General features: G+C 41.3%; 1 protein-coding gene across 7 annotated transcripts in view; it reads right to left on the bottom strand.

Moving 5' to 3' along the window:
• Positions 1-24,189, bottom strand: part of NSMCE2 (NSE2 (MMS21) homolog, SMC5-SMC6 complex SUMO ligase) — a 229,827-nt gene that overhangs the window by 37,636 nt on the left and 168,002 nt on the right. For 3 of the 7 annotated variants that reach the window (XM_079137662.1, XM_079137663.1, XM_079137665.1), the window contains one exon: positions 17,159-19,655. The exons of the other annotated variants lie outside the window; for them this stretch is intronic. In XM_079137662.1, coding sequence (XP_078993788.1) covers positions 19,594-19,655 — 62 coding nt within the window. In that variant the 3' untranslated portion in view covers positions 17,159-19,593. Of the gene's footprint in view, positions 1-17,158; positions 19,656-24,189 lie in introns of those variants that run through there. 7 annotated transcript variants of the gene reach the window in all.

Genomic DNA, 24,189 nt, shown 5'->3' with positions numbered 1-24,189 from the left:
CTCTTTATCCCTAATAATATTTGTTTTTTCACATCTATAGTTTTTAATTTGTTACAGTATGCTCTTCCATTCTTTTACTTTTAATCTTCACATTTAATAAGGACTTCTTATAGGCAGTATATAGTCAGGTCTTGCTTTTACATCCAGGCTGATAACTCTGTTAACTGCTATGCTTAGACCCTTTACATGTAATGATTAGACCAGATTCTACTCTACCATTTGCTATTTATGTATTCTTTATTAGTTTTCCCCTCTTTTTAAGGCAACTTTTGTTTTGGTTTTGGTGCTGGGGATTGAACCTAGGGCCTTGAGTGTGCTAAGCGCACACCCTACCCCTGAGCTACATCCCCAGCCCCTTTAGGCAACTTTTGGATTGAGTGTTCCTTATTGATTCCATTTTATCTTTGGTATAGGCCAATTAACTATAATCTGTTGGTGTGGTATTTTACTGGTTTGGCTTATAGTACATATTTTTAACTTATCACAGTGTTATTATACTACTTCATATATAGTGTAAAAGCCTTAGAAAATATAATTCCATTTCTCCCATCCCAGTTTTTTTGTTATTGCATATATTTTACTTCCACATTTGTCAGAAACATTATTTTTGCTTCAAAAACTCAGTGATTAAAGGGCTAACATAATAAGAAAACTTTTTTTTGTACATGCTCAAGTAGTTATTTATGTTGCCCTTTATTTCTTTTTTTAAATCTAAGTTTCCATTGGCATCATTTATTTTTTCTTGAAGAATTTTAACATTTCTTTCAGTGCAACTTTGCTGGGGATGAGTTCTTTTTTGTTCTGCTTATTTGAACAAAAACCTTCTTTTTTTAAAAAGATATTTTTGCTGGGTATAGAATTCTAGATTGACAGGTTTTATTCTTCTTTTTAGTAGCCTGAAGATTTTCCTTTACTAATGCATACATTGCATTATTTTTTGAGAAATCTGCTGTCAACTTTATACTTATTTTACATGTAACCTGCAGTTTTGTTTTCTAGTTGCTTTTTAAGGTTTTCCTGTCACTAATTTTATTCAGTTTGATTATAACACACCTAGGTTAGGGTTTTTGTTTTTGTTTTTTTTTTCATGTTTCTTGTGTTTTGGGTTTTACTGAATTTGCATCTGTAGGTTCATAGCTTTCATGAAGTTTGGACAATTTTCAGCCATTATTTCTCCACTGTTTAAAAGTCTTCTTTTTTTTTGGAGACTTCAATAATACATATATTTGACATCCTGAAATTGTCCCACAGAGCTCTGGTGTGCTGTTCATTTTTAAACATCCTGTTTTCATTGTCATGTCACCCAGTTTTCTGGTCTCTTGCAATGTCTAAGCTGTCATTAATTTCATTCAGGGTGATTTATCTTTTTCTTTTTTCCTTTTTAAAACCACAGACATTGGGTCATAGGTATGTATGTATGTATCTATCTAACTCTTCCATGTTCCTACATAATGTGGGCAATCTTCCCTCTAGTTGTCTGAACATATGAAATGCAGTCATAATAACTGTTTTAATGCCCTTGCCTGTTAATATAGAAGTCTGTCATTTCTAGATCAGTTTCAACGGACTGATTTCCTTTTCCCCTCATTAGGGGTTGTATTTTTCCTACTACTAAATTGTTTAGCACGTTTAAAATTAGATTCCAGATAGTGTGAGATGCTGTTTAATCATATTCCTCCTCTTCTCCTCCTTTCTGTCTTATAATCATCATTTAATTTTGTTATGGGACATGGTTAAATAAATTGAAAACAGTTTGATCCTTACGGGTCTCACTTTTAAGTTTTCTTCAGGGTGACCAGCTGTGTTTAATCCATGTCAAGTTTCCTCCATGACAGAAGCAAGACTGAAACTAATGTCTCCGAATTAGGAATTGTTTTCCTTTCTGGATGTTGAGGTTCTGTTCTCATCCCTGCGTGAGTTCCATCCACTGTTCCTCCTCGTTTGGGGTGATTTCTCCACACGAATGCACTCGATAGTATTCAACTGAATGCTCAAGGGAGACCACCCTCAGACCTCCAGACTCCTCTCCTGTTCCTCTCTACCACTCAAGGAAAGCACAGATCTGCCCAGGTGCCCCCCTCTGCACTGTGGCCTGGAACTCTCTCCAAGAAACAAGCTGAAGACTTCGTAGGACTCATATCATTTGTATCTTGTCTTCAAAGAGCTCTGCCTTTCCATGACTGATGTTCAGTGTTTTCAGTGCTATTGTTTCATGTATTTTGTCCTATTTATTTTTTTTATTTTTCGCTGTTGTTTCAGATGGGAGGTGGTGGTGGTCCCTTTTACTTCATCTTGATTAGAAGTTTAAAGCTTGCTTCTAGCTTGTGGCTGACATAACAGATACTGAAACATCACTTCATACATATCTTTTTTGCCTATAAAATGTTTTATCTATACTCCTTGTTTCAAAAGCCCACTTTCCCATGTAGTCTACAACACTGAGTATTAGCCAAAGTGTACATCTTTACCAATTTGAAAAGTTAAAAGATTTTTTAAATTTTCATTTCTTTCATCAGATTAAACCTTGTATCTTAAATGCTTATTGGAAATTAGTACTGCTTTTTCTGGGACTGCTTATTTATGTCCTTTTGTTTTTTCAGTAACGTTATTTTTTTCTTGGTACCAGGGATTGAACCCTGGGATTCTTAACCACTGAGCCACATCCCAAGTCCCCTTTTTTTATATTTTATTTAGAGACAGGGTCTGAGTTGCCTAGTGCCTCACTGTTGCTGAGGTTGGCTTTGAACTTGCAATTCTTCTACCTCAGCCTCCCGAACTGCTGGGATTAACAGGCATGAACCACCGCGCCCAGCTGTCCTTTGGTTTTGTAGAAAATTGGTTTGTCATTTTTCTATTGATTTGGAAGACTTTGTGCAGGAAATTAATCCTCTATCATGTGCATTACAATCCCTCTTCTTCTCCACTTAGTGGTTTATTTTTTGGCTTTCCTCAGGATATTTTTTGTCTTGAATAATTCTTAAATTTTGATGTAGTCCGAATTATTAATCTTCTTCAATATGGCTTGTGAATATTTTCTGGGTGCACATGTGTATATGCTATTAACAGGGGTTCCAATTTTAAATTCATAATTAATAAAATAGTCTGCCTTCTTTTTCCCTATAAAATGGAATCAGATAATAATGTTGCTATACTGAATTCATGTTAACTTGTACTGATGAAGCTCTCTGATGGGCAACTGTCTTTGATAAACATGGAAGCCCTAAATCTTTATATGTAAATGCAGTCTGGTAGGGAAGAATTTCAAAGAATGGGGGATCTTGGATTTAAATCAGTCTTATTTTTCCCATATTTAGGAACTCATATTTAGGGTCCATGGGAAAGGTGGAGCGATGGTGAGAAATTGCCAATGGTGTTTGGAACATGCTGGTAGGTTCTAACAGTTCCTGAAGCCTGGAGTCTCCCCTGAAAACTTCAGCTTCCTCTCCTTCCTTTGGATAGACAGTATTCTTGCTGCCAGTGCCTTGAACATACTTAGACTTTTGTACTTTGTCACGTGCTTTCTTCATGTTGTTGCCTAATGTTGTAAGTTTCATTTTGTAAGAAAACAGGCACTTGAGAGCAGCACCTTGGCATACACTGCTCAGAACTGAGCTGCAGTGAGCTTGAGTTTGTGCTGCAGAGGGCAGGAAAACTGCACAGAAATGACCTCAGATTAGGAGAAGAGACTTTAAGAGGAAGGCATGCCATGCACTTGCTCACCCGGGCATGGTATCTGTCATCATCAGCCATTTGCCAAGAATGAAGATACCAGCAAAGGGAGGGTCATGGAGTGAAGCCTGCCTGGAGAGTGGCCCTGCTAGGAAGGCCAGGCATTCCCTCAGCACAGTCATGGTGAAGTGAATAAATCACCAAGGGACTTGAATCTGCAGACTGTCAGTTACCTTAGGGGACGGAACCAATGGTCAGAGAGGGTCTGTTACATGTGACAAAGGGAGGAGGAAGACAGTTAGCCTTTATGGCTGACCATCTGCTCAGAATGTGTTAATACGCATTTTCCCTGAATTAATTAAATTCTCACAAGCTCATGAGGGAGAGGTTCTTATTCCTATTTTATAGATGAGAAAACTGAGGTCTTGACATGCCAAATTACTTAGCTAATACAAGAAGGCCATGTGATCTCGTAGTCTGTCTGACTGAAAGCCCAGCCATGCCTATGCTGCCACGCACCTCCTTGCACCCACAGAGCAACCCCAAGCAGCTTTCCCACCTGGAACTCTGAGAAGGAACTGGGAGGGCCATTCTGGCCCTCGGAGCTTCAGTCCCTCACTCCCCTGTTACCTCCACTCCTGCTGCTCTCCTTCCATGTGCTCCCGACACACACAGGAACCAAGAAAAAGGATTCTAGTTTCAGAAGAAACGTCAGTGATGAAACATGCTACGCTGGTCCCTCTGCTGTGTCTCTGATTCCCGGGACCCTCTGTGCCTAGTCTCTTCTTCAAGTCTTGCCCTTTGAGTCTGGGCACTTCCTTGAGGCCCTCCTTGGTGCTCACCTCCCTCACTGGAAGCAGCTGCTGTCCCTCTGCCCTTCCAATCTCCTGTGTTCACCTCTGCCTCAGACGTTGCCATCTCCCCATCTGGACCCCACCCAGCATCTTACTTAACTGCCGTGTCACCATTAGCTGGCCCACTACTCAGGAGTGGTGCATGACAGATGAGTTCAACAGACTGAATGGAAGCCTGCGGGTTCATCTACAGCACCTGCCATTGAGAAAGAAAGGTCCTGCTGGGACCACTGCCCCACTTGCAGAGGTGGAGAGCAAAATGGCAGGCTAACCACCACCATCAGGGCTGGGTTATTTTCAGAGAGAGGTTGAGAGTCTAAAAATGCAAGGCTCCTTAAAAGGAAGCCGCAAACCTAAAAAGCACATTACTGATTAATGGGATTTGATAAGCTTTTAATGGCAGGGAGGACCTGGCCTGCTTCTTCCATATCCACTTAAGCATGATACATTGTGCTTCTGGTTGCTACATTATTCTGAGCAAATCATCTCCTGCATTCGCCCAGCTCCAATCTCTGCGTGTTTGCTCTCCTATCTGATTACCAGTGTTTGAGGACCACACACCCATCTTTTTCTCTTCCCATTGTTTTAAATAACTATCCTGGAAGCACTGGATGTCCCGGAAGTTGCTCATGCTGACCAGAAGGTCTTAGGTAGTTGGAAGATAAAAGAAAGAAAGCATCAGCAGTTTTCAGCCACTATTTGGTTGCATCAGCTGGTGGCCTGGATAACTGGATTTCAGATCTATCATTTTCTCTAATTCTTTCATTTTGTTTTGCAAATCTAGTTTCCCTGACCTGTTGAGAGAAGTTTTTGTTTCTTTCTTTCTTTTTTTTTTTATTAAAAAATTTCCCCTTGTTACCATTCTTTGTGGAGAAATTAGAAGTATAAGGCATGTTTAACACATATGCTGGGGCTGAGGAGGATGAAGAAGAGATGTCACAAGATGACTGATTTTGACGACATCTTTTTGAAGTATATATTGTTATGTGGAAGTTGACAACAAAAGAGATGTAGCTCCTAAGTCATGAGGTCCTTCTCTTTTTTAAGAGTTACCAACAATAATGTCCATTTGTCTTCATTTACAAATCTGGAGCATGCAGCAGGTTCAGATCTGACACATAGGCCCTAACTTCTTTAAAGTGTTTTCCACACATGTCATTTCTAGAACTAGGATAATTCTGAAACAGTAAATGAACACAATTGCAAACTGTTTCTCCCTGTAATTTACCTTTCTCAGAGCTTCTTTTCCCTACTTTTCAGGTCTTGCCTCACAATTCCTCTATTCTCCAGCTTGCCTTCTTGAACACCAAATCCAGTCCAGCCCCAGGGCCTTCGCATGTGCTTTCTCAAGTCCTCTGAACTTGCTGAATTCTTCCATGTGCTTGAACCATGCTGATTCTTCTGTTTAGCTGTAAGATCACTTCCTGCAAGGCTTTTCTGATCATTCATGTTGAACAGACCCCCCCATTCTTTATCACACCAACCAGCTGTCTCCTGTTCACTCCACCCATCCTGCCCTTGGGAAGAAAGTAATTTACATACCCCTTTTATTCCTTTGCCCTGCACAGCATACTTGCCACTACCCCAGTCTCTCGTCCATGTTCTGGTGGCTGCACAAGGTCATGGATGCAACAAGGATTTATAAAAAAAATTTTTTTATTAACCCCAAGTCATTCAAGAAATTAAATTTAAAACTGACTTTCCAAACATCCAAAATGTTATTTTAACATTTCTGTGTCAGCTTAGTTCTTAAAATAGAACAAATAAATCTTCTGAAAAGCATGGAGCAAAGTCATTAAAGTTTATTAAATGTTTTAGAGAGTTAATTATTTCTAAAGTTGCTTTATTCCTCTGTGACCCTATATTATCTTATTTTCAACAATCATTTCTTGACTCTATTTCACCATTTAGGTTCACATGAATTATTCCAAATTTCTTAATTTCCAAGCAACACTTTTAATTTTTCAGATTGTTTCCAAAACAGTCAAGGGGAAATCCCTGATGATTTCAGCTGGCCATTCCTTAATCAGGAGAGCACTATGAAGCTAATCGCAGGAAAGCTACAATTTACAGGAAAGAAAGGGGAAACGCTCATCTATTGCACAACACTCCGTGAAGAAAGCACGCCTTATTAGTTGAACAGCATACTCATGCTGACAACTTTATCAAGAATTTCTAATGACATCATAAACTATGTTGGAGCAAATTAAACGTTTTTCTTGTCTGTTTCTCAAAGTCCAAGGTGACAGTAAGATTCCCCTTCTTTGAAGATTTTTTGTGAAAAATGAAACATCAAATAATTTGTGCATTTTTATCAGACTTCTACAGAGATCCTGGATTTTTAAAAAAATACTTTTTAGTTGTAGATGGACACAATACCTTTATTTTTATGCAGTGCTGAGGATTGAACCCAGGGCTCCACGTGCTAGGCAAGTGCTCTACCACTGAGTTACAACCCCGCCTGGATTCTGGATTTTACAGGAAGCAAAGAACTTAGCTAAAGAGGATTCTTAGATGGTGTCTAATTCCATCTAGAATCAGGGACAGTGGTTTTCTTGATGGCTTCTATTATCGGGTAGAAGGTAATTACCTGCTTCTGCTTCTTGCTGTGGTGCACAAATCAAAGTCCTCTGCCAGTGGGCCAGGGCAAACGCCTTGGTAGTGTCCCCAGAATAAAATCTTCCCAAGTCACATAAAGATGGTTCGAAAGCAGTGACTGCAGCAGTGTAACTTTGACCCCATTTATCTGATAAAATCAATTAGGTTTCATTTGCAGTAGTTATCTGACATATTAAAAGTGAGATCACCATTAGTACTGAGTTTTCCCCTTGTAGTCTCTATAGATTCATCAATAAACCATATTCTTTATTAATGTTTTATTACAAGTGATTACACACACAAGGCATTGCGTAAACACATCTCGTTAATGGTTACATTGTAATCCAGCAGGAGGTAAGATGTGAATATACTCTTCAATAAATGGACAGGGGAGGGGGTGTAACTCAGGGGCCCAGGCAGGTCACAGTGACTCAGCACCAGTGCCTGCCTAAACCTTCCTTGAAATTTTGTCTTGAGCATTTATTCGTGAGAACGTGAGGCGAGCAAGAAACTATCAGATACTTATAGGGATACTGGAGAAAAACGAGAGGAACTTAAAGCAACTGGGGATTAAATGTAGTTATGGAAAACAGAAATAAAACTATCTGTGACCTTGGGTTTTACTTTGAAAACTGTTTTGAATATTCTACACAGTATTACACATTTCCATGTTACCTAACAGCTGCTATGATCATTTATTGGGCACTCATTGGATGCCAGGCACTGCTCCAAGCATTCTGCACACATTATTTCTTTGAATCCCCATGACAATCCTATAATGTCCCAATTCTCATTTGGGGGAGAAAAAAACAAGAAGAGCAAAAAAGGTTAAATAACTTGTCCCAAATCTCTGAGCTGGTGGGCTGGGAATGCAACTCCTTTCTAACTCTGGTCTGAGTTATGGATGGTCTCTTGACATTCTGGAGCTCGTCTCCCTGAGGGCTCTTGAGGGCCCTAACAAAATGTTTCAAGTATTTTTCTGATGCTTCACCCTACTAATTACACAACCGATTAGAGTTTCCCAATAGAAAGGCAAGATACCATCTATTGTTTCTGTTTAATCATACCTCATTCCACTTCAGTGTCTCTGTTTAAATACAAGTGTCCCATCCATCACAGTAGAAATGAAAAAGAAATCGGCTTCCACCCTCCATGTTTTATGATCTTTCTGAGGTTCTCACAGCTGAGCTTCAAATTTCCTTCTTAAAAACCTTTGAACCACAGACTGGTGCTTCTTGTTTTGACAGTCCGATCTCATTAGATCATGTTGTAGCTCAGTGCAGGCCTTGCTCAATACTCTGAAATTTCAGACCTACCAAAGCTGCTAAAACTTTTTGACTGAGAAGTCCACGACCTCATGTGAAACTGGAGTCATGGGAATTTGAACAAATTAATAAAACCTATCTATGGTAAAGTGAAACAACAATGACAATGACATGGCTCTCATCTGCAAGCTCCCAAGGTGTTTGAGGGATTGTGCGCTGGTTACACCTCCACCCAGCGATCACTCCACTTTGTGGCTTCGCAGCACAATTACTTCGGGGAGAGTGCTGCCCAATGGCTCTTGTTTCCATGCTCAAATTGCCCTCAAGTGGCTGGCAGGTGACAAAAGAAATGCACTTCTCCTTTCATCTTCAGAGTAAAGAAATGGCCCAAAGGGGCAAGAATTTGGGCTGGGGTAGATTTCACCGAGTGAGGCATGCTAACCTGAACAGGTGGGCTGCAGAGTCTGGGGGAGGGGGCTGCCATGCAGCTGGTAAAAAAAAAAAAAAAAAAAAAAGGGCAGGGGGGAGGCAAATCGCTTCACAATAAAAATGATCTGCAAATACTTTTGGGCATGCTGCCTTTGTGTCATGTGGCGTCATGATAGTTTTCCACTCTGGAAGTGAAGCAGGTGTCTTATTTCCCTCTGTATCTCCACACTTCCTTCCCCAGATACAAACTACAACCTCACATCTATCTGCAGCCAAAAGCAGATGACCAAGGACAAGGCCAGACGGTCAGACTGCAGGTTGCTGTTTGGCCTGTATTGCTGGAAGAAACCAGAACCACATAAATGCTACCATGAAGAGGGTCAAAGGAAAAAAGACTTCCCTGAATCAGGAAAACCATCAGGCAAGGATAAACTTCAACTCCAATTTTGAAATAAATGACAAAAAGAATGCTTTACTTAGGACTTTTCATCTTAAATCAATAACAAAGGCTGGAGACTTAGTTATTTAGCACCTTGTTAAAACTAGGTCAGGGAGTGAAATGAGAAGAATTTTTGCTTTTCATTTGGGATTATATTGCAGAGAAATGGCACAGGGCTCTGTGGGAAGGTCTATAAACTCTCAGGCCTCCAAGGCTAGGAAACAAATACGGGGACAGAATGTGTCAGGTGGGGGCTGTGGCAAGGTGTAGTGGAACGGAGGGCCACCACCTCACTGGGGCAGACTATTTCCATGTGGTCAGAACACATGTGGTCAGAGATGACACTGAAAAAAAAGTTGGAAATGCTGATTTTAATGTGAAACCTCCCAATTATTGTATGTTGCAACTAGCTGATACAGTAATATACAACCATGTGGGCCAAGGTAAACACGTCTGTGGGCTGGATCCAGCTCGGAGGGCTGCTGTCCGCCCTCGGTGACCACAGTAATGGTTCTTAACCCTTCTGCAGTTGAGGCAAACCAGTGCAGGCACATCTCCAGGGAGCCTGCTGTGTGGCTGCTTGCTCACCAGATTCCTGATAACTCCACTCTCTGGGCCGTAGGGATAGGTCCAAGAAGTGGGTGGGTTTCTTCCACTAACAACATCATGTCTACACTTCTGCCACTGGCTGTTGGAAGAGGCAGGTATCCTGAGACCTCCAGGCAAATTTAGGGAGGTGCTTGCAAGGGAGATGAGATGGTCAGTGGCTTCACAATGAGGTATGACCAACTGTCTGAGCTCCAGCCCCTACCAGGATTTAAAAACCCAGGATTTGTTCTTTGCTGCTACTAGAGAAAAATGAGCCCAAGAGATGTCAACTGGGGTCTTCCAAATGGCAGCGCAACAGAACTTTCAGAAAAGCTCAGTGAGGGAGAAAAGAATCACGTTCCCTTACTGATCTGAGGGCACACTATGGAAAAGAACCAGGTGAGAGACGGCCACCCACCCACCTGGCTTCCTTGTTGCACCTAAACCATGCTTTCAGCGTCCTCCCAGACTGAGGGTTCCTAAACACAGCACTGCACTAGAATGAAGGGGGACTGGAAGGAAGGGGCTCCCATTTTAAAGAGTAAAACAAGAGTTCCTTGTCTCTGGCTTGAATTTGACTATCACTCAGTTCTCCATGGACCAGGAATCCTCAATGTTAAAGGAGAAGAGAGCAAGCTGGACCCCTTCTTCCACATTCAGTGAGAGGAGAGCTGGCAGTGAATTGGGGAAATCCGTCCTCACCAGCATCAAAGAGTGGCAGCACTAACACCCAACCCTCATGAACCACCTGTTCTACAGCCTAACACGCTTCACACGGACTGACTTCTGTGCGCCTCATGTAACTCTAAGAACTATTATTTTCCTCCTTTTACAGATGTGGAAACTGAAGCACAGAGGTTGAATATTTGGCCCAAGATCAGTAACTGGTGGAAGAGAATTCAAACCTGGCCCGTCTGGCTCCAGGGCCTGTGCTCTTAACCATTATGCTAGATAACCTCTCTAAACCAAGACTGGTATCAAGGTAAAGGACATAATCTGAGACTGGGCTACTTACTATGAAGGCTTAGGAATTCCTTGTTCTGAAAGTGAGAGGAAAAGAAATCAGCGACCTCCACATTTTATGCAGGCCTCTTAGAGCAATTATGCATTCAGGGAAAAAAACTTCAAGAAATTTCAGTGTACACATTTGATTCAAATATTTGTTAGAGTGAAGCTACATCATAGGACTTTATGTAGACTCACTGTGTGTGGAAGAGGGAGAGATATTTGGTAGAGAAAGAGAGAGAGATAGAGAGTAGGATCCCAGAAGGGGAGTGAGATAAGAGTCAGAAAACAGATGTTTCTCAGTGGGTTCTTTTAGAATATAAACTTATCTCATATTATGATCTGTGATCCTAATTCCCTGGCTCTCGATTCTTAAGTCTGGCTTTGCAGCCAATCTTATGTAGGGCCCTGGCAAAAGCACCCAATAATAACTTAAGCCTATACTGTCACGGGAAATGGCCTGACATTTTTGTTTAATGGCTTCCCCCACCCCCCCCCCCCCCAAAAAAAAAAAAAAAAACAAAAACAAAAAACTGATGGCTCTCCACTGGCCTATAGGCTCTGTGAGGCAGGGACTAAGCTCTAACAATGAAGTATTTATACACCAAAGCACAATGTTATACCTTGGCTAGAAAAATGACACTGTATCCAGATCTGCGTTTTTCCAAACTCTCAGACAAGGAGAATATTCCCCTAATAACCTCCATTTATTTAGATCTGTTCCTCATAACTGTATCTACTCCCCCAAACCATAGGCCAACAATGCCCCAATCCTCATATGGCTTCTCAGTTCTTTCCTGAGCTACAGGTCTGATATTCCAACTGCCCTCAAAATATCTCAGACTGACTTAAGCAACTCAAATGTAACATTTCCAGAACTAAGTTTTCTTTTTGTCCTCCTGTCCCCATTCCATTTTTCCTCTTCCAGAGAGAGGCTTATTTATTTACAGGGTTTAAAGGGAGCCATTGCAGCCAGACACATCCATGGTCAAGTCCTAGGGAGACACTGACTAGTCATGACTTTGGACCCCCGAGTTTAGATTTCCATAACAGTAAGGTGGTGATGATACTGCTTAGTCTATAGGGTTGCCATGATGACTAAATCAAATAAAGGATTAAATGCCTTAGCTCAGTGACAGGTATATGATTTCAGACTGCCATTAAAAAGTCCTTTTTATTATTCTCTGTACCAGTTAATTCAGTATCTCTACTATTCAAACACCCTAGGCTGGAAAACTGAAAGCCGTGCTCCACTTCTGAAGCTCTTCCCGCTCCCTCTTAAACCACAGGTCCCAAGAGTTGCCAGTTCTACTTGTAAGATTCTCAAGGCCGGATTCCTCCTCTTCACCCCATCACCTTCATTCAGGCCCTCATTTTTGTCTAAACCACCGAAACCACTTGCTAGCTTGATTCCTTGCTCCAGGTCTATTCTTCAGCCCATGTATCATGGGGACACCGAAGTCCTCTTTCACATCATTCCTCTGCCTAAAAACCTGCCACAGGTAAGACCCACATCCACACCTGCTAGGACTGGGGTGGCAGCTGTCACTTAATATGCTAAATAACACAGCCAGGATCTTCACTCTATATTCATTTAATCATCACAATTATGCCAATAAAGTTAAATAAAAGTATCTTTGTTGTATAGATTTTTCTAAAAAGGTTAACCATTAGCCACAAATAGAAGTCAAATAACTTGTCCATGGTCTAAATCTGTCAGACTGGAATTGACTCAAGTCTGTTTACCTTGTCAGTGTGATGGATTTATATCTTAGGCAGAGAATAAACTGGTGTCAACATACAGGATGAAAATCTCATAGAAGTCAAAGCCAATCCAACCATCTCTTAGAAGGTCAAACAGAGTCAGGATTTCTTTTAGGGCTGGAAAGAATGTTGCTTCTTTGGCCAGCACAAGAAGTAGTTGATACCTATCTTGGATCATATTAGATGGACAATTTTTCTTTCTTGCCGGTTTGGTGGTGCATGCCTGCCTGTAATCCCAATGACTCACAAGGCTCAGGCAGATGGATCAGAAGTTCAAAGGCAGCCTCAGCAACTTAGTGAGGCCCTAAGCAACTTAGCAAGAACCTGTCTCAAAAAATAAAAAGGACTGGGGATGTGACTCAGTGGTTAAGCGTCCCTGGTTTAATCCACAGTACCAAAAAAAAAATTTTTTTTTTTTTTTAAATATCTAAACACTACAATCACACTTGATGCAATGCAATTTGACGCTCTGAGTGTGGTATGGAAGCGGAGGCCAACTGAGGGAACGGCAGGTTTTCTCTCATCTTATGTGCAGTGTAAGAATGCTGCATAGACATTTCCTGCACTGTTTAAATTTTCTCTCTCCATTTTTGCTAACTACACACAGCTTAGTTTGTGTACAACAGCAATGGGTGTCTATGGCCAATAGGGTAGCACAGTGCACCCTAAGTACTTAAAAATCACTTGCCATCTCCTACATAGTTAAGACAATAAAGAAGTCACTTATCTTTGCATTTTTGGCACCCAGAAGTGCACTTTGCAAATAGAAGACAGCTAATTTATAAAATTGATACTCTCCTCCTTTTGTCTTATAGTTCAGCTCTTTCAAGGGTCATCGCAAATTTCAAATTAGTTAAGTATGAATTAAGAAGATTATGGGGCAGGTCCTAGTTTGGTCCTGCAACACAAATAAACTTATTTTTTCAACTAGACTTCTGTCTGACTTTCATGTTGTACACTGGGGTTTGGTCTTCGTCTAGCAACTTGACTTTGGGGGTGGCCGTTCAGTTCTGAACATCTTTCAGAGTAAGGAGCCTGACTGCCCCGCAGGTTCCTTTGCGTCAGAGCAGAGCACAGCTGCTCTGAAAGCTACCTCATTTTCTGCTCTACTGTGGTCAGTAACAGGAAAGTGAACATTTCATATTTTGGCCTTTGATTTTATCCTGTCCTTAAAAAGCTTTCAGCAACATTGGGGTTTCAAAACATTGGAATAGAGAGCATTTAGAGTTCAATTCAAAAACAGAGATGCTGGAGGTGAGAAGCTACAGCTTTTGGACACTGTTCATCTGCTTTGTGCCCCAGAAATAATACCTGGGTGCTGTACCTTGTGTACCCAAGATTTTTTGCTCCTGATTTCCAGAGTCCTTTGGAAGCACAGGCATCAACTTCCTATCCAGTTCTTGAGCAGTAGTCTTACACAGTGGTCAAGTGGAGTCTACAATTAATCTTGCATCACCAAATCTGGTGACAAGCACATCCCTACACCCACTAAATTACAGGATGACACGAAGTCACAAAGATCTGGGATCAAATGCTGCCGCTATAAGCTCCCTAGCCCCTTTCACCTCAATTTCCTCCTGGGGACAGTATCATTTGGCCTATATCAGTGTTCTAATCTGCTTTCTATCTGATTAAAACAGGTAACACGGGTCAAGAACTTAGCACAGAGCCCGTTAGATTCAAAAAGCTTAATAACCAGCAGTAGTTGCTGTTATTCTTCTCCCAATTTCACTTCCTACTGAACACCAAGTGAAAGCTAGGATCCTTCAGAGGGCATACATAAGCTACATACCATGAGCCACTGCCACCTACTATCTCTGTCCAAGAAATCATCATGTTTGGTGACTCCTCGGGATTCTGCTCATTGTTGACTCTCACCAGCTTTACAGTCCCCTCTGGATGCCAACCACAGGAGGCAACTTCCCTTAGTTCTCCTCCCTACCTTCCCTTCCCCTTCAGCCTGAGCAGCTGGGGTTTCAGCATATTCCTCAACCAACCCTGCCACGTTGTGATGGCAGAAGAAATGGTCACAAGCACTGTTCCAGGGGCAAAAAGTCAAAGCCCAAATGTTTCATTTCCCTGCTCCGAAGGAATACTTCACAAAACCAGCTAATTACCGTGACACAGAAGTAATTTTTAAAGTCAAATAATGACAGGATTGGAAGTCAGTGGGTCAAACAGGACATTCTGGGAGCCGGCATGACTGCTGTTACACAGCCCAGTCAGAATGTTCTCTCATCCATCCTTCTCTTTGCTAGTGCCAGCCCATCCTCTAAGACTCACCTCAGCACTTACTCTCCAGGGAGCCTTTGCAGATCAGCTCCATGTTCACCCTCCTGTCCCCTCCTCAAGTCATTCCATCTATTCAGAGCACCTTGAACCTTCCTTACCCAAGAATCTTCACTGTATCCCTGTCTACCCCAGTGACCCCAAAGATGTAAACTTGAGAACAGGGACAGTATCCCTTGCATGTGTGCATCCCAGGTGTCTAGTGAATAAGAGACGCTTGATAAGTGACTGCTGGGTGGAACAGTGCCTGCTGAGACACCACAGCCTCCTAGATCTCTAATCTGCCTTATCACCTTGGATGTGGTTTGGACTGACATCTAAAATGAAGTGACCCAGTTCAGTTCACAAAAGCCAAAATTATGCGGTCAGGGTAACGGTTCTAAAACTACGTGACATTCTCTTGCTAGAAGTCAAAAGTTCTTTAACTAGTCTCAGTGAAATGAACAGCCCCAACTTCTCATTAAAGAAGTACATTAAAGGAGTAATAACATTTTCCTAGGGGGCCCCCTCTAACTTTCAGAAGGCAGCATGTTGACATATTATCTCCTCTTGATTCAGAGATTTAGTGGTGAAAAACCTTATCAACTAGAATATTTATAACCTCTTGAGCACCTCTGTGTACAGACCCCAAAATGCAAAATGCTTGTAGGTGATGTTAAAAATACTTTAAAGGCTTATTTTCAGATTGTCTCACTGGGTCACAACAAAGAAGCTATCAAATACAGAGGAAAGTAACAACACATTCCTTTTTATTGGCATCAGCTCTTCATGAAATGTGCTACCTTGGGTATGCATGCAGATACATATTTCAGCAATAAATGGAGCAAGGAAGTGTGTTTTAAGTATCTGGGGAAACAACTGCTATGGGATTATGAAGTCAGACTCTTAAATATCACCCCAAATTTAATCCTATTCATGCTGACTAACACTGTACTGAGTTTTGTAGTTATCAAGAAGATTAATTTAAAAACCACCCTGCTTATTGGGAAGCAATGTTGACACGAGTCTCAAATTGGTGACAACAAACCACATACCACGGAGTATTTCAATGAATCAGAAATTCTGGGTGGGGCCTGATGTTAGGGGAAAAAAAACAACAAAAAACAAAATGAAAAGAAATTCACAGATGAATTGAATGTGCAATCACCATAACACACAGGTCCCCCTTCGTTGGCTAATAGATGCAGCACCACGATTAGAAGCTTGGGCTGTGAGTCCCAGGAGCCAAGAGATCAGCCAGAACATCTGAGTTCAAACACTAGTTCTCACACTCGCTGGCCCGGACTTTGAGCGAGTTTCATAACTTTGTCTCTGTTTCCTCATCTGTGAAATGGGGACATGACAGTACACACCTCCAAGGGCTGTGGTCGGGACGAATGAGTAATTTATTTGACATGCTTGCAACACTGCCTGGCATGCAGTCAGCACTATTTCTGCAACTATCTGACTTCAAAGTCTATGCTGTTCTTCCACATAAGGGTTAATGTTACACAGCATACATATCAATAAATGTATGTTAATTAAGCTATTCCACCCTGCATCTCATTCCGGAAAGAAAAAGATGGGATGGAGGAGGTCTTAACAAATTTGGCCAACAAGGGAAATTATTTCCACTATTTAGAACTACCAGAAATTGGAATAAATTGCTTATCCCCAAAATGAATACTTAGTGGAGACTTTCACAGGACTGCTTGTCCTCAAAATGAATACCTGGTAGAGACTTTTATAGGGCTGCCTATCCCCAAAATGAGTACTTGGTGGAGACTTTCATAGAGCATATTAAAGAATGACCTTCACAGGGGAGGGAAGGACTGGTCAGATAAACTCCAGGGGATTCTCTTTACACTGGAGAAGAATGCTGGCTTCAAGAGCTACCTTTTGGCCAGGCATTTTTGTAGGCATGCCCACTTACCTTAACTGAAAAGCATGAAAGCAGAAACACAGGCAGCTAAAAATGGGCTTGCGTCTTACTGAATGTGTGAGGGGGTGTTAATTGATTCACCGCCTTTAGGATATCTGGTAGTAAAATGGCCCAGCAAAGTCAACATACAGTTTAATTGATTATGAATAACTTAATGTTTGCAAATGAGAAAGAAAATGTCCTGAATTTCTATATATACTCTATTTTCTATGCAAAATAAGGAAATCAGTATAAGTAACATTCTTTTTATTCTAATTTCTTAATAGAAAAAAAAAAAAAAAAAACCCTCTGATCCATGTTTGTTCCATATAAGTAGAGTTTGATCGTTCCCCCCCCACCCCCCCCAGTACTGGGGATTGAACTTGGTGCTCTAACACTAAGCCACATCCCAGCCTTTCATTTTTTAATTTTGAGACAGGGCCTTCCTAAATTGTCCTTGAACTTGCCATTGTCCTTGAATTTGTCATCCTCCTGCCTCAGCCTCCTGAGTCACGGGATTACAGGTGTGTGCCACTACAGTTGGCTTGATTTTTTTTTTTTTTTAAACAGGAATAAACTGCCTTGAGTTTGCTTCTCTGCAAGAAAATGTTCAAAGCTGCTGTAAAAATTACCATGAGGTGGGGGAGCCCTACTAGAGCAAAATTCATCTGTTTGCATCCTTATTCGAGTTCGCTCTCTCATTCACACATGGCTTCGTATCTGTTTCTCTCATGACACTTCCTCCCATTTCCAGCGTGTGACAGAAGAAAGGACAGCCTTTCATTAAACATGCCATGCCCACAGGGAGTTGAACACAGGTGACCTAAGGTGTGAGCTCTGCATACAGCAAACACTAAATTTCATTTGTAAAATGGAGATGAAAACATTACCTAGTTCAGAGGGTGAGGGAAAGAATGAAATGAGAACCTGTGCAATGTTATTAGGAAAATGCCCAGCACACAGTAAATGCCCAATAAATACTATTTTTTTTTAAATTAATAGAAACTGGGAGATGCTATTACTTAGCTGTAGGATCTAAACTACAGTACATCAATAGACATTATTTAGTTCTTTGATATTCTGAAGGCACATGGAGCAGGATTATTCAGTAGTTTAGAACCTTCAGCGTGGCAGCCATTATTATGCAGTCATGATATACTTACATTTCATCCAAAATAATATTTTAGTTAACAGAATGCTCAAAAGAGAACTGACTAAAGTCTAACAAACAAATCCAGCTCTATAAATACATAAAGTTGCTGTTTCTGGGGGAGATAAGTTTCAAACCCTACCTATAAACCTAGTCATTCCTTTCAACCATTCTCCACTGAGTCACAGAAATCCATATTAAAAGTCAGGGAACAAACAAGGCAGAATGTGTATGGTGACCTGTTATGAATGGATGAATCATCCACTCTTGGTTCTTCTCTTTTCCTCTTTTGTCCCCCTCAGGCCCTCCCAGCAGTTGTGCCTGAAGGCAGGAGGGCACTGCCCAATAGAACTCCGATCTGCACCTGGCTCTCTATGTGGGTCAGAAAGCATGAGCAGTCTGCTAAGGTCTCTCTTCTGGAGGAGGTTTCTGAGGGATCTTGAGACTCTACCTGAAGAAAGCATCCTCTAAATTCTGCTCAAGTTTTTCTTTTCTCATCAGATTGCCTTTGCGGATGCTCTTTTTATCTCATTTTACTTATTTGTTTCTTTTGCAGTATTTGGGACTGAACCCAGTGGCACTCTACTACTGAGCTACATCCCAGACCTTTTTATTTTATTCTGAGACCGGGTCTCACTAAATTGCTGAGGCTGGTCTTGAATTTGAGATACTCCTGCCTCAGCCTCCCAAGTCACTAGGCTAACAGGTGTGCACTACTGCATCCAGCTGTGGATGCTCTTTTTACCTATCTGCGGCTGATGAAATCAAGAGGCTGAAACTCTTTACACCTTCCAAGTCCCGTATCAATTTTCTTTCTTTGACAAAAACACAAAGATTACCAGGCTAGAAGTTCCAAGAGATAAAGACATGGAAGGTACACCTAGTACAGAGACAGCCTAGAAATACAAAGTAAAAGTGGCAGTGCAGTTACTGGAAACAAGAGGTATCGAGGCAACCAAAAGTCAAAGAAATGTTCTTTCCCTTCTTCTGTAGCCAAGATCCGATGTCATCACAGCAACACAACATTCAAGAAAGCCCAACCTATTTTAAGTAGTTTCAGGTGACAGATTATTGGCTCACAATGAAACACAGACTGACAGAACACAGGAGAAAAAGTTCACCATGCTGTGAACCACTTCTAATCTTGACTGATAAAACCAGAAGAGACACGCATCTCCATTTTCAAGGGCTTACCGGGTGACATCACACCGTGGATTTAATCAAAGTGCTGTCTGGATTACCCAGTAAATGGCATATAATAGCACATGAGCAGCTCAGATAAAGCCCTGGAATGCTGTGAATGAATTCACTACAAAACCCACCTCCTAGGAGAGTGAGTAATGTCAACTCCAAGTCATTTCATCTTGTGGTTTTTTTTTTTCCCCAGATACAACCCTAACCCCATAAATGGCATTTGTCTTGTACAGAACTATGGTTTTGTTTGAGAAAGTCAATTGGGTAATTTAAGCCAGTACAAGATTGAAACTTTTGCCCTAGGTTAGTAAAATAAGTATTACAATATTAACCCATCAGGGAAATGCAAATCAAAACAACAAGATAGCACTTCACACCCACTAAGATGGCTACAATCAAAAAGACAGATAATAACAAGTGTTGACGAGGACGTGGAGCAATTGGAACCCTCACACACTGCTGGTGGGAATGTAAAATGGTGCAGTCGCTTTGGAAAACAGTCTGGCAGTTCCTAAAAAGGATAAACATAGAGTTACCATATGACCCAGCAATTACACTCCTAAATATCACAAGAAATGAAATGAAAGCACATGTCTATTTGTACATGTTCACAGCAGCATTATTCATAATAGCTGAAAGATGGAAACAAGCCAAATGACCATCAGCTGATGAGGAGATAAATAAAATGTGGTATATCTTGTTATTGTATTAAAAAGGAATGAAGTACTGATACATGCTACAACGTAGACAAACTTCAAAAACGTTACACTAAGTTAAAAGAAGCCAGACACAAAAGACCACATGCATATTTATACAAAAAGTTCCAAACAGCAAATCTATAGAGACAGAAAGTAGATTAGTGCTTGCCTAGGTCTGGAGGAGCTTGGGAGAAAATGGGAAGTAAATACTTAAAGATAAAGGGTTTCTTTTTGAAAATGTTCTAAAATTGATAGTGGTCATGACTGCACAGCTCTGTGAATATACAACAACCCAAAGCATCACACACTTTAAAGGTGAGTTGTGTGATATGTGAATATATCACAATAAAGCTGTTGTAATAAAGAGTCTCAGCACATCAGAGAGTAGGAGAGACGTCGTCCAACGGGGGTCCTTGGGCCATCATCTTTCTCCACATTCAGAGTTCAACCCACTGACGAAAGGTTCCAGCCCTAAAAGATGGCCTTCATGCTCAGGGCCTCATTCAAGCTGCAGGTGCTCCTGTCCCCTCTCATAATGCCTGCGCTTCCCTCCTGTTGTGTTCCTTTTGACAATTAGCATGAAACTTTGCACACAGTAGATGCTCAACAATCTTCTAATGAAGTGAATTCAAATAAACTTCAAAATTAACCCACAAGAGTCAGTCACCCTACGCTGGATAGGAGGAGACCTGGTCTGGACCTCACAGCAATCTGATCTGAGGGATCAGAGTGCGATAAAATCCTTCACATCCAGTCAGTTCTGGTTATAACAATGTGATTCACACTGTTCAACTGCCCAGTTTGAATCTCCCTGGATAAACTTCTTGGGCAGGGGTTACTTCTAAATGGACTAAAAGACCAGATCCCAGAGAGTGTGAGGTGGGGCTACATTTTATTTCCCTAGTACTTAATGCCAGGAAATCCTCACATGGGTCTTTTGTGGTGAGGATTTGTTAATTCCTACGCATGGTTTGGTGTTTGCAGAGATGACCTCTGAAGCTGGTCTCCTGGCTGTGCATTTGAGCTGTACACTTACTAGCTGTTTAACCTTTGGCGAGTAGTTGACAGCTCTATACCTCAGTTTTACCATTTGTAAAATAAGAATAATAACCTTGTGGATTTTTCCAAGGGTGTAAAGTGCTTGGTATGGTGCATAGGATATAGTAAGTGCTCAATAATGTATGTTATTATTGGAGTAGAAATTAAATTTATAGATTCCCCAAACAGAGCTGCAGCACAGCTACTGCCTTTACAGGAGCATCTGATGTCAGATGTATACCAGGCCTGTGGGACAGGTCAAAGTAAAATCAAGGAATTATATTCTAAATTCTTGATTGGGACACTGCTATAGTTTGGATTTTTTTTTTTTTTTTCTTTTCGCACCAGGGAATGAATCCAGGGGCACTTAAGCACTGAGCCACATTCCCAGTCCTTCTTTTATTTTTTATATTGAGACAGGGTCCTGCTAATTCTTCATGGCCTCCTTAAGTTGCTTACGTTGGTCTTGAACTTGTGAACCTCCTGACTCAGCCTCCCAAGCCACTGGGATTATAGGCATGCTCCACTGCGTCTGGCTTATGGTTTGGATCTTAAGTGTTCCCCAAAGGTTCATGTGGCAAAGGCTTGCTTCCCGGGGCAGTGCAAGTGGGAGGTGGCAGAGCCTTTGGGAGGTGGGGCCTAGTGGCAGGTCTTTGGGTTACTGGGGACATGCCCTTGAAGGGGACCTTTCTCTTCCTTCTTGTCTGTGAGGTGAGTGGTTTTGCTATGCCACACACTGTCACCATGAAGTGCTGCCTTGCTACAGGCCCATAAGCAACAGGGCCAACCAATTGTAGGTTGGAATCTCCAAAACCGTGGGCCAAAATAAACCTTTTCTCTCAGACGGTGATTACCTCAGGTACTTGTTATAGCAACAGAGAGATTACACGGAAGTGCTGTTCCAGACTGAAGGGGATGTTGGGCAGCCGTGCGGGGCAGTGTTTTGAACTCATTTTTCATGTTGTAGAACACTAGAGGGGATATGACAGGCTTGAAGTGTACCTCACCATCCTTTTGAAGGCAAGGCAAGAACTACCACTATTCTGATTAGTACTTTTCAGAATCTATCTGATCTTAATTTTCTTCTGGATGTTCCAACTCTGAGAGAAGCAGGGAATGAGCGATGTTTTGTGAAAGTCAACAATACTACTTGTAGTAGAGGGCTTTGCAGGGACATCTCCTAAATTTCAACAACTTTTTATTTTTTTGACAGATAACTTGTGTGAAGCAATCTCAAATTTTAAGGATACAAAAGACTTTTCACAGTATTTTCACAGTATTTTCCTTTTCATATAAATCTACATTCTGCTAGTATAGCAGACACCAAGAATACTCTCTAATATCCTTTTCCTCCTGGATCTCCAGCTATTATGTGTCTGGTCTTCCTTAGAGGTAGGTGTCATCTTGTGATTCAATCTTGGTCAATGAAAGGTGGGTGGAGTGATGTGTACCCCCTGGTCTAGGCCTGGCCCAACCTCACTCACGCCGCCCGGACCAGCTCAAATAGAGGGGCCTGGGAGGATAGAGCTAAAAGATGGAAGGAGCCCGGGTCCCTGAACAACCTATGGAACAGACTCTTCCTCCACCCCTGGAGGGGTGAACTTTACAAAAGGGAAAATCTATGGTGAACTTTACAAAGGGGAAAATCTACAGTTATAAACCACTGGAGTTTGGACTTGTTTATGTAGAAGCTCTGTTAGTTACTCTAATTAATTAATACAGCTTGGTATACAACTCTGCTAACTACTGCTGAGGAGATACGGCTTGCTTCCAGAATAGTTCTCTGTTAGATACTGGCAACAAGTACCTTAACATAACTCTGGAAAACCACATTTCCTAGATCCTTCTCCTTTATTTCTTTTACCATCACTAAGATCTTTCTATCATATTGACAGCATCCTGCTGCCTGAATCTCCTTTACTATTTTTCGCTCTATCATTTATAATCTTAACCCAAAACTCCTTGCAGAGCTGATGAATCAGAACTGTTCTACAATTACATCAAGCTCTGGGCTAGAGGTATACTGATTTAAAACTGAAAGATAAAAATGAAAAGATACCATCTAACATTAATTACATGTATTTATAATTTTATATGGTCTTCTATAACAGTATTTTAGTAGCCCATGTTCTAATGTACATCACAGCTTGTGTGTTAAAATTATGAATAAAATAAACTATAAGTGGAATAATTCACGATTACTGTCTCTAGCCTCACAGGACAAATAAGCAAAGTTAGTACAGCTATCTTGAGTTTTGACACCATCAATTACCTCCTCAAAGTTCTCTTCTAGTTTGGTGACCTCTCCGTTGCCTGTCTCTCCCAACCCCGTTGAGTTTTTGCAGTACTGGGCACTGAAACCAGGTCTCACACATGGCAGGCAAGTGTTCTACTTCTGAGCTGCACCGTTGGCTCCTGGACTCTCCCTTTTTTACTTTCTTAGTACTTACACCACGATAGCTTTTTATTTGCTTATTTGTTTACTGTTTGCTTGCATTACCAGATTTTAACTCTCATAAAGGCAGAGCTTATATCTGCTTCTGATTATCCAATAAATATTCATTAATCCCTGTGGCCAGATGCTGTTGCAAGTTCTATGGAACTAAATGCAAATTTTTAAGATATGGTACTTGGCCTCAAGGGGCATCAAGCCTGGTAGAGGACAGTGGTCTGTGTCTACTATCTTCTGCCTAAGTGCTACTGCACTGTGCTTTCACTCTGTGCTTCCTTGATCTGGGCGGTGGGAGGGGTGGTCTGTTTAGCTCATGAGGGTCCATCCTGAGAACTGCCTCTTTGGCTTTCAGATGGATGCCAAGGTAACTGCATTCTGTTGTGTGGCTCTGGCTCCTTGACACACTTGCCTGGACCACAGTAGATTTCTGATCTGTGTCACACTAACCAACTTCTCTCTTCTGAGAGGCTGGAATTGGAACTGAGAGATTCTAATTCAGTCTGGGTTCTTTAGTTGAACCGAAAGAGGACACATAACCTATAACCTAGAGAGCTATGAGGAAGTCGTTTCTGCCAGATGGCTGGAGAAGCAGCTGAGAAAGCCAGGCCAGCAAGAGAGCAAGAGAAGAAGTCATGAAAAGACATACAGATGAGATTTTATGATCCGAGGAAGACTAAAAGAGCCCCATTTCTGATTCTGATTCTAGTTCCTTTCCTCATGAAACAACTCTATTTATCACCTGTTTAACCTTTTTTCTGATTTTTATGTTTTGCTAAAGCCACCTCATGTTTGTGTTCTTTGCTTTCAATCGTGTTTTAACTAAGACATTCTAATTAATATGACTATTAATAGGTTCT

The sequence above is a fragment of the Sciurus vulgaris genome, assembly GCF_902686455.1.
Source record: "Sciurus vulgaris genome assembly, chromosome: 1".
Classification (NCBI taxonomy): domain Eukaryota; kingdom Metazoa; phylum Chordata; class Mammalia; order Rodentia; family Sciuridae; genus Sciurus; species Sciurus vulgaris.
The sequence above is the reverse complement of the archived record's forward strand: the minus strand, read 5'-3'. Positions and strand labels throughout refer to the sequence as shown.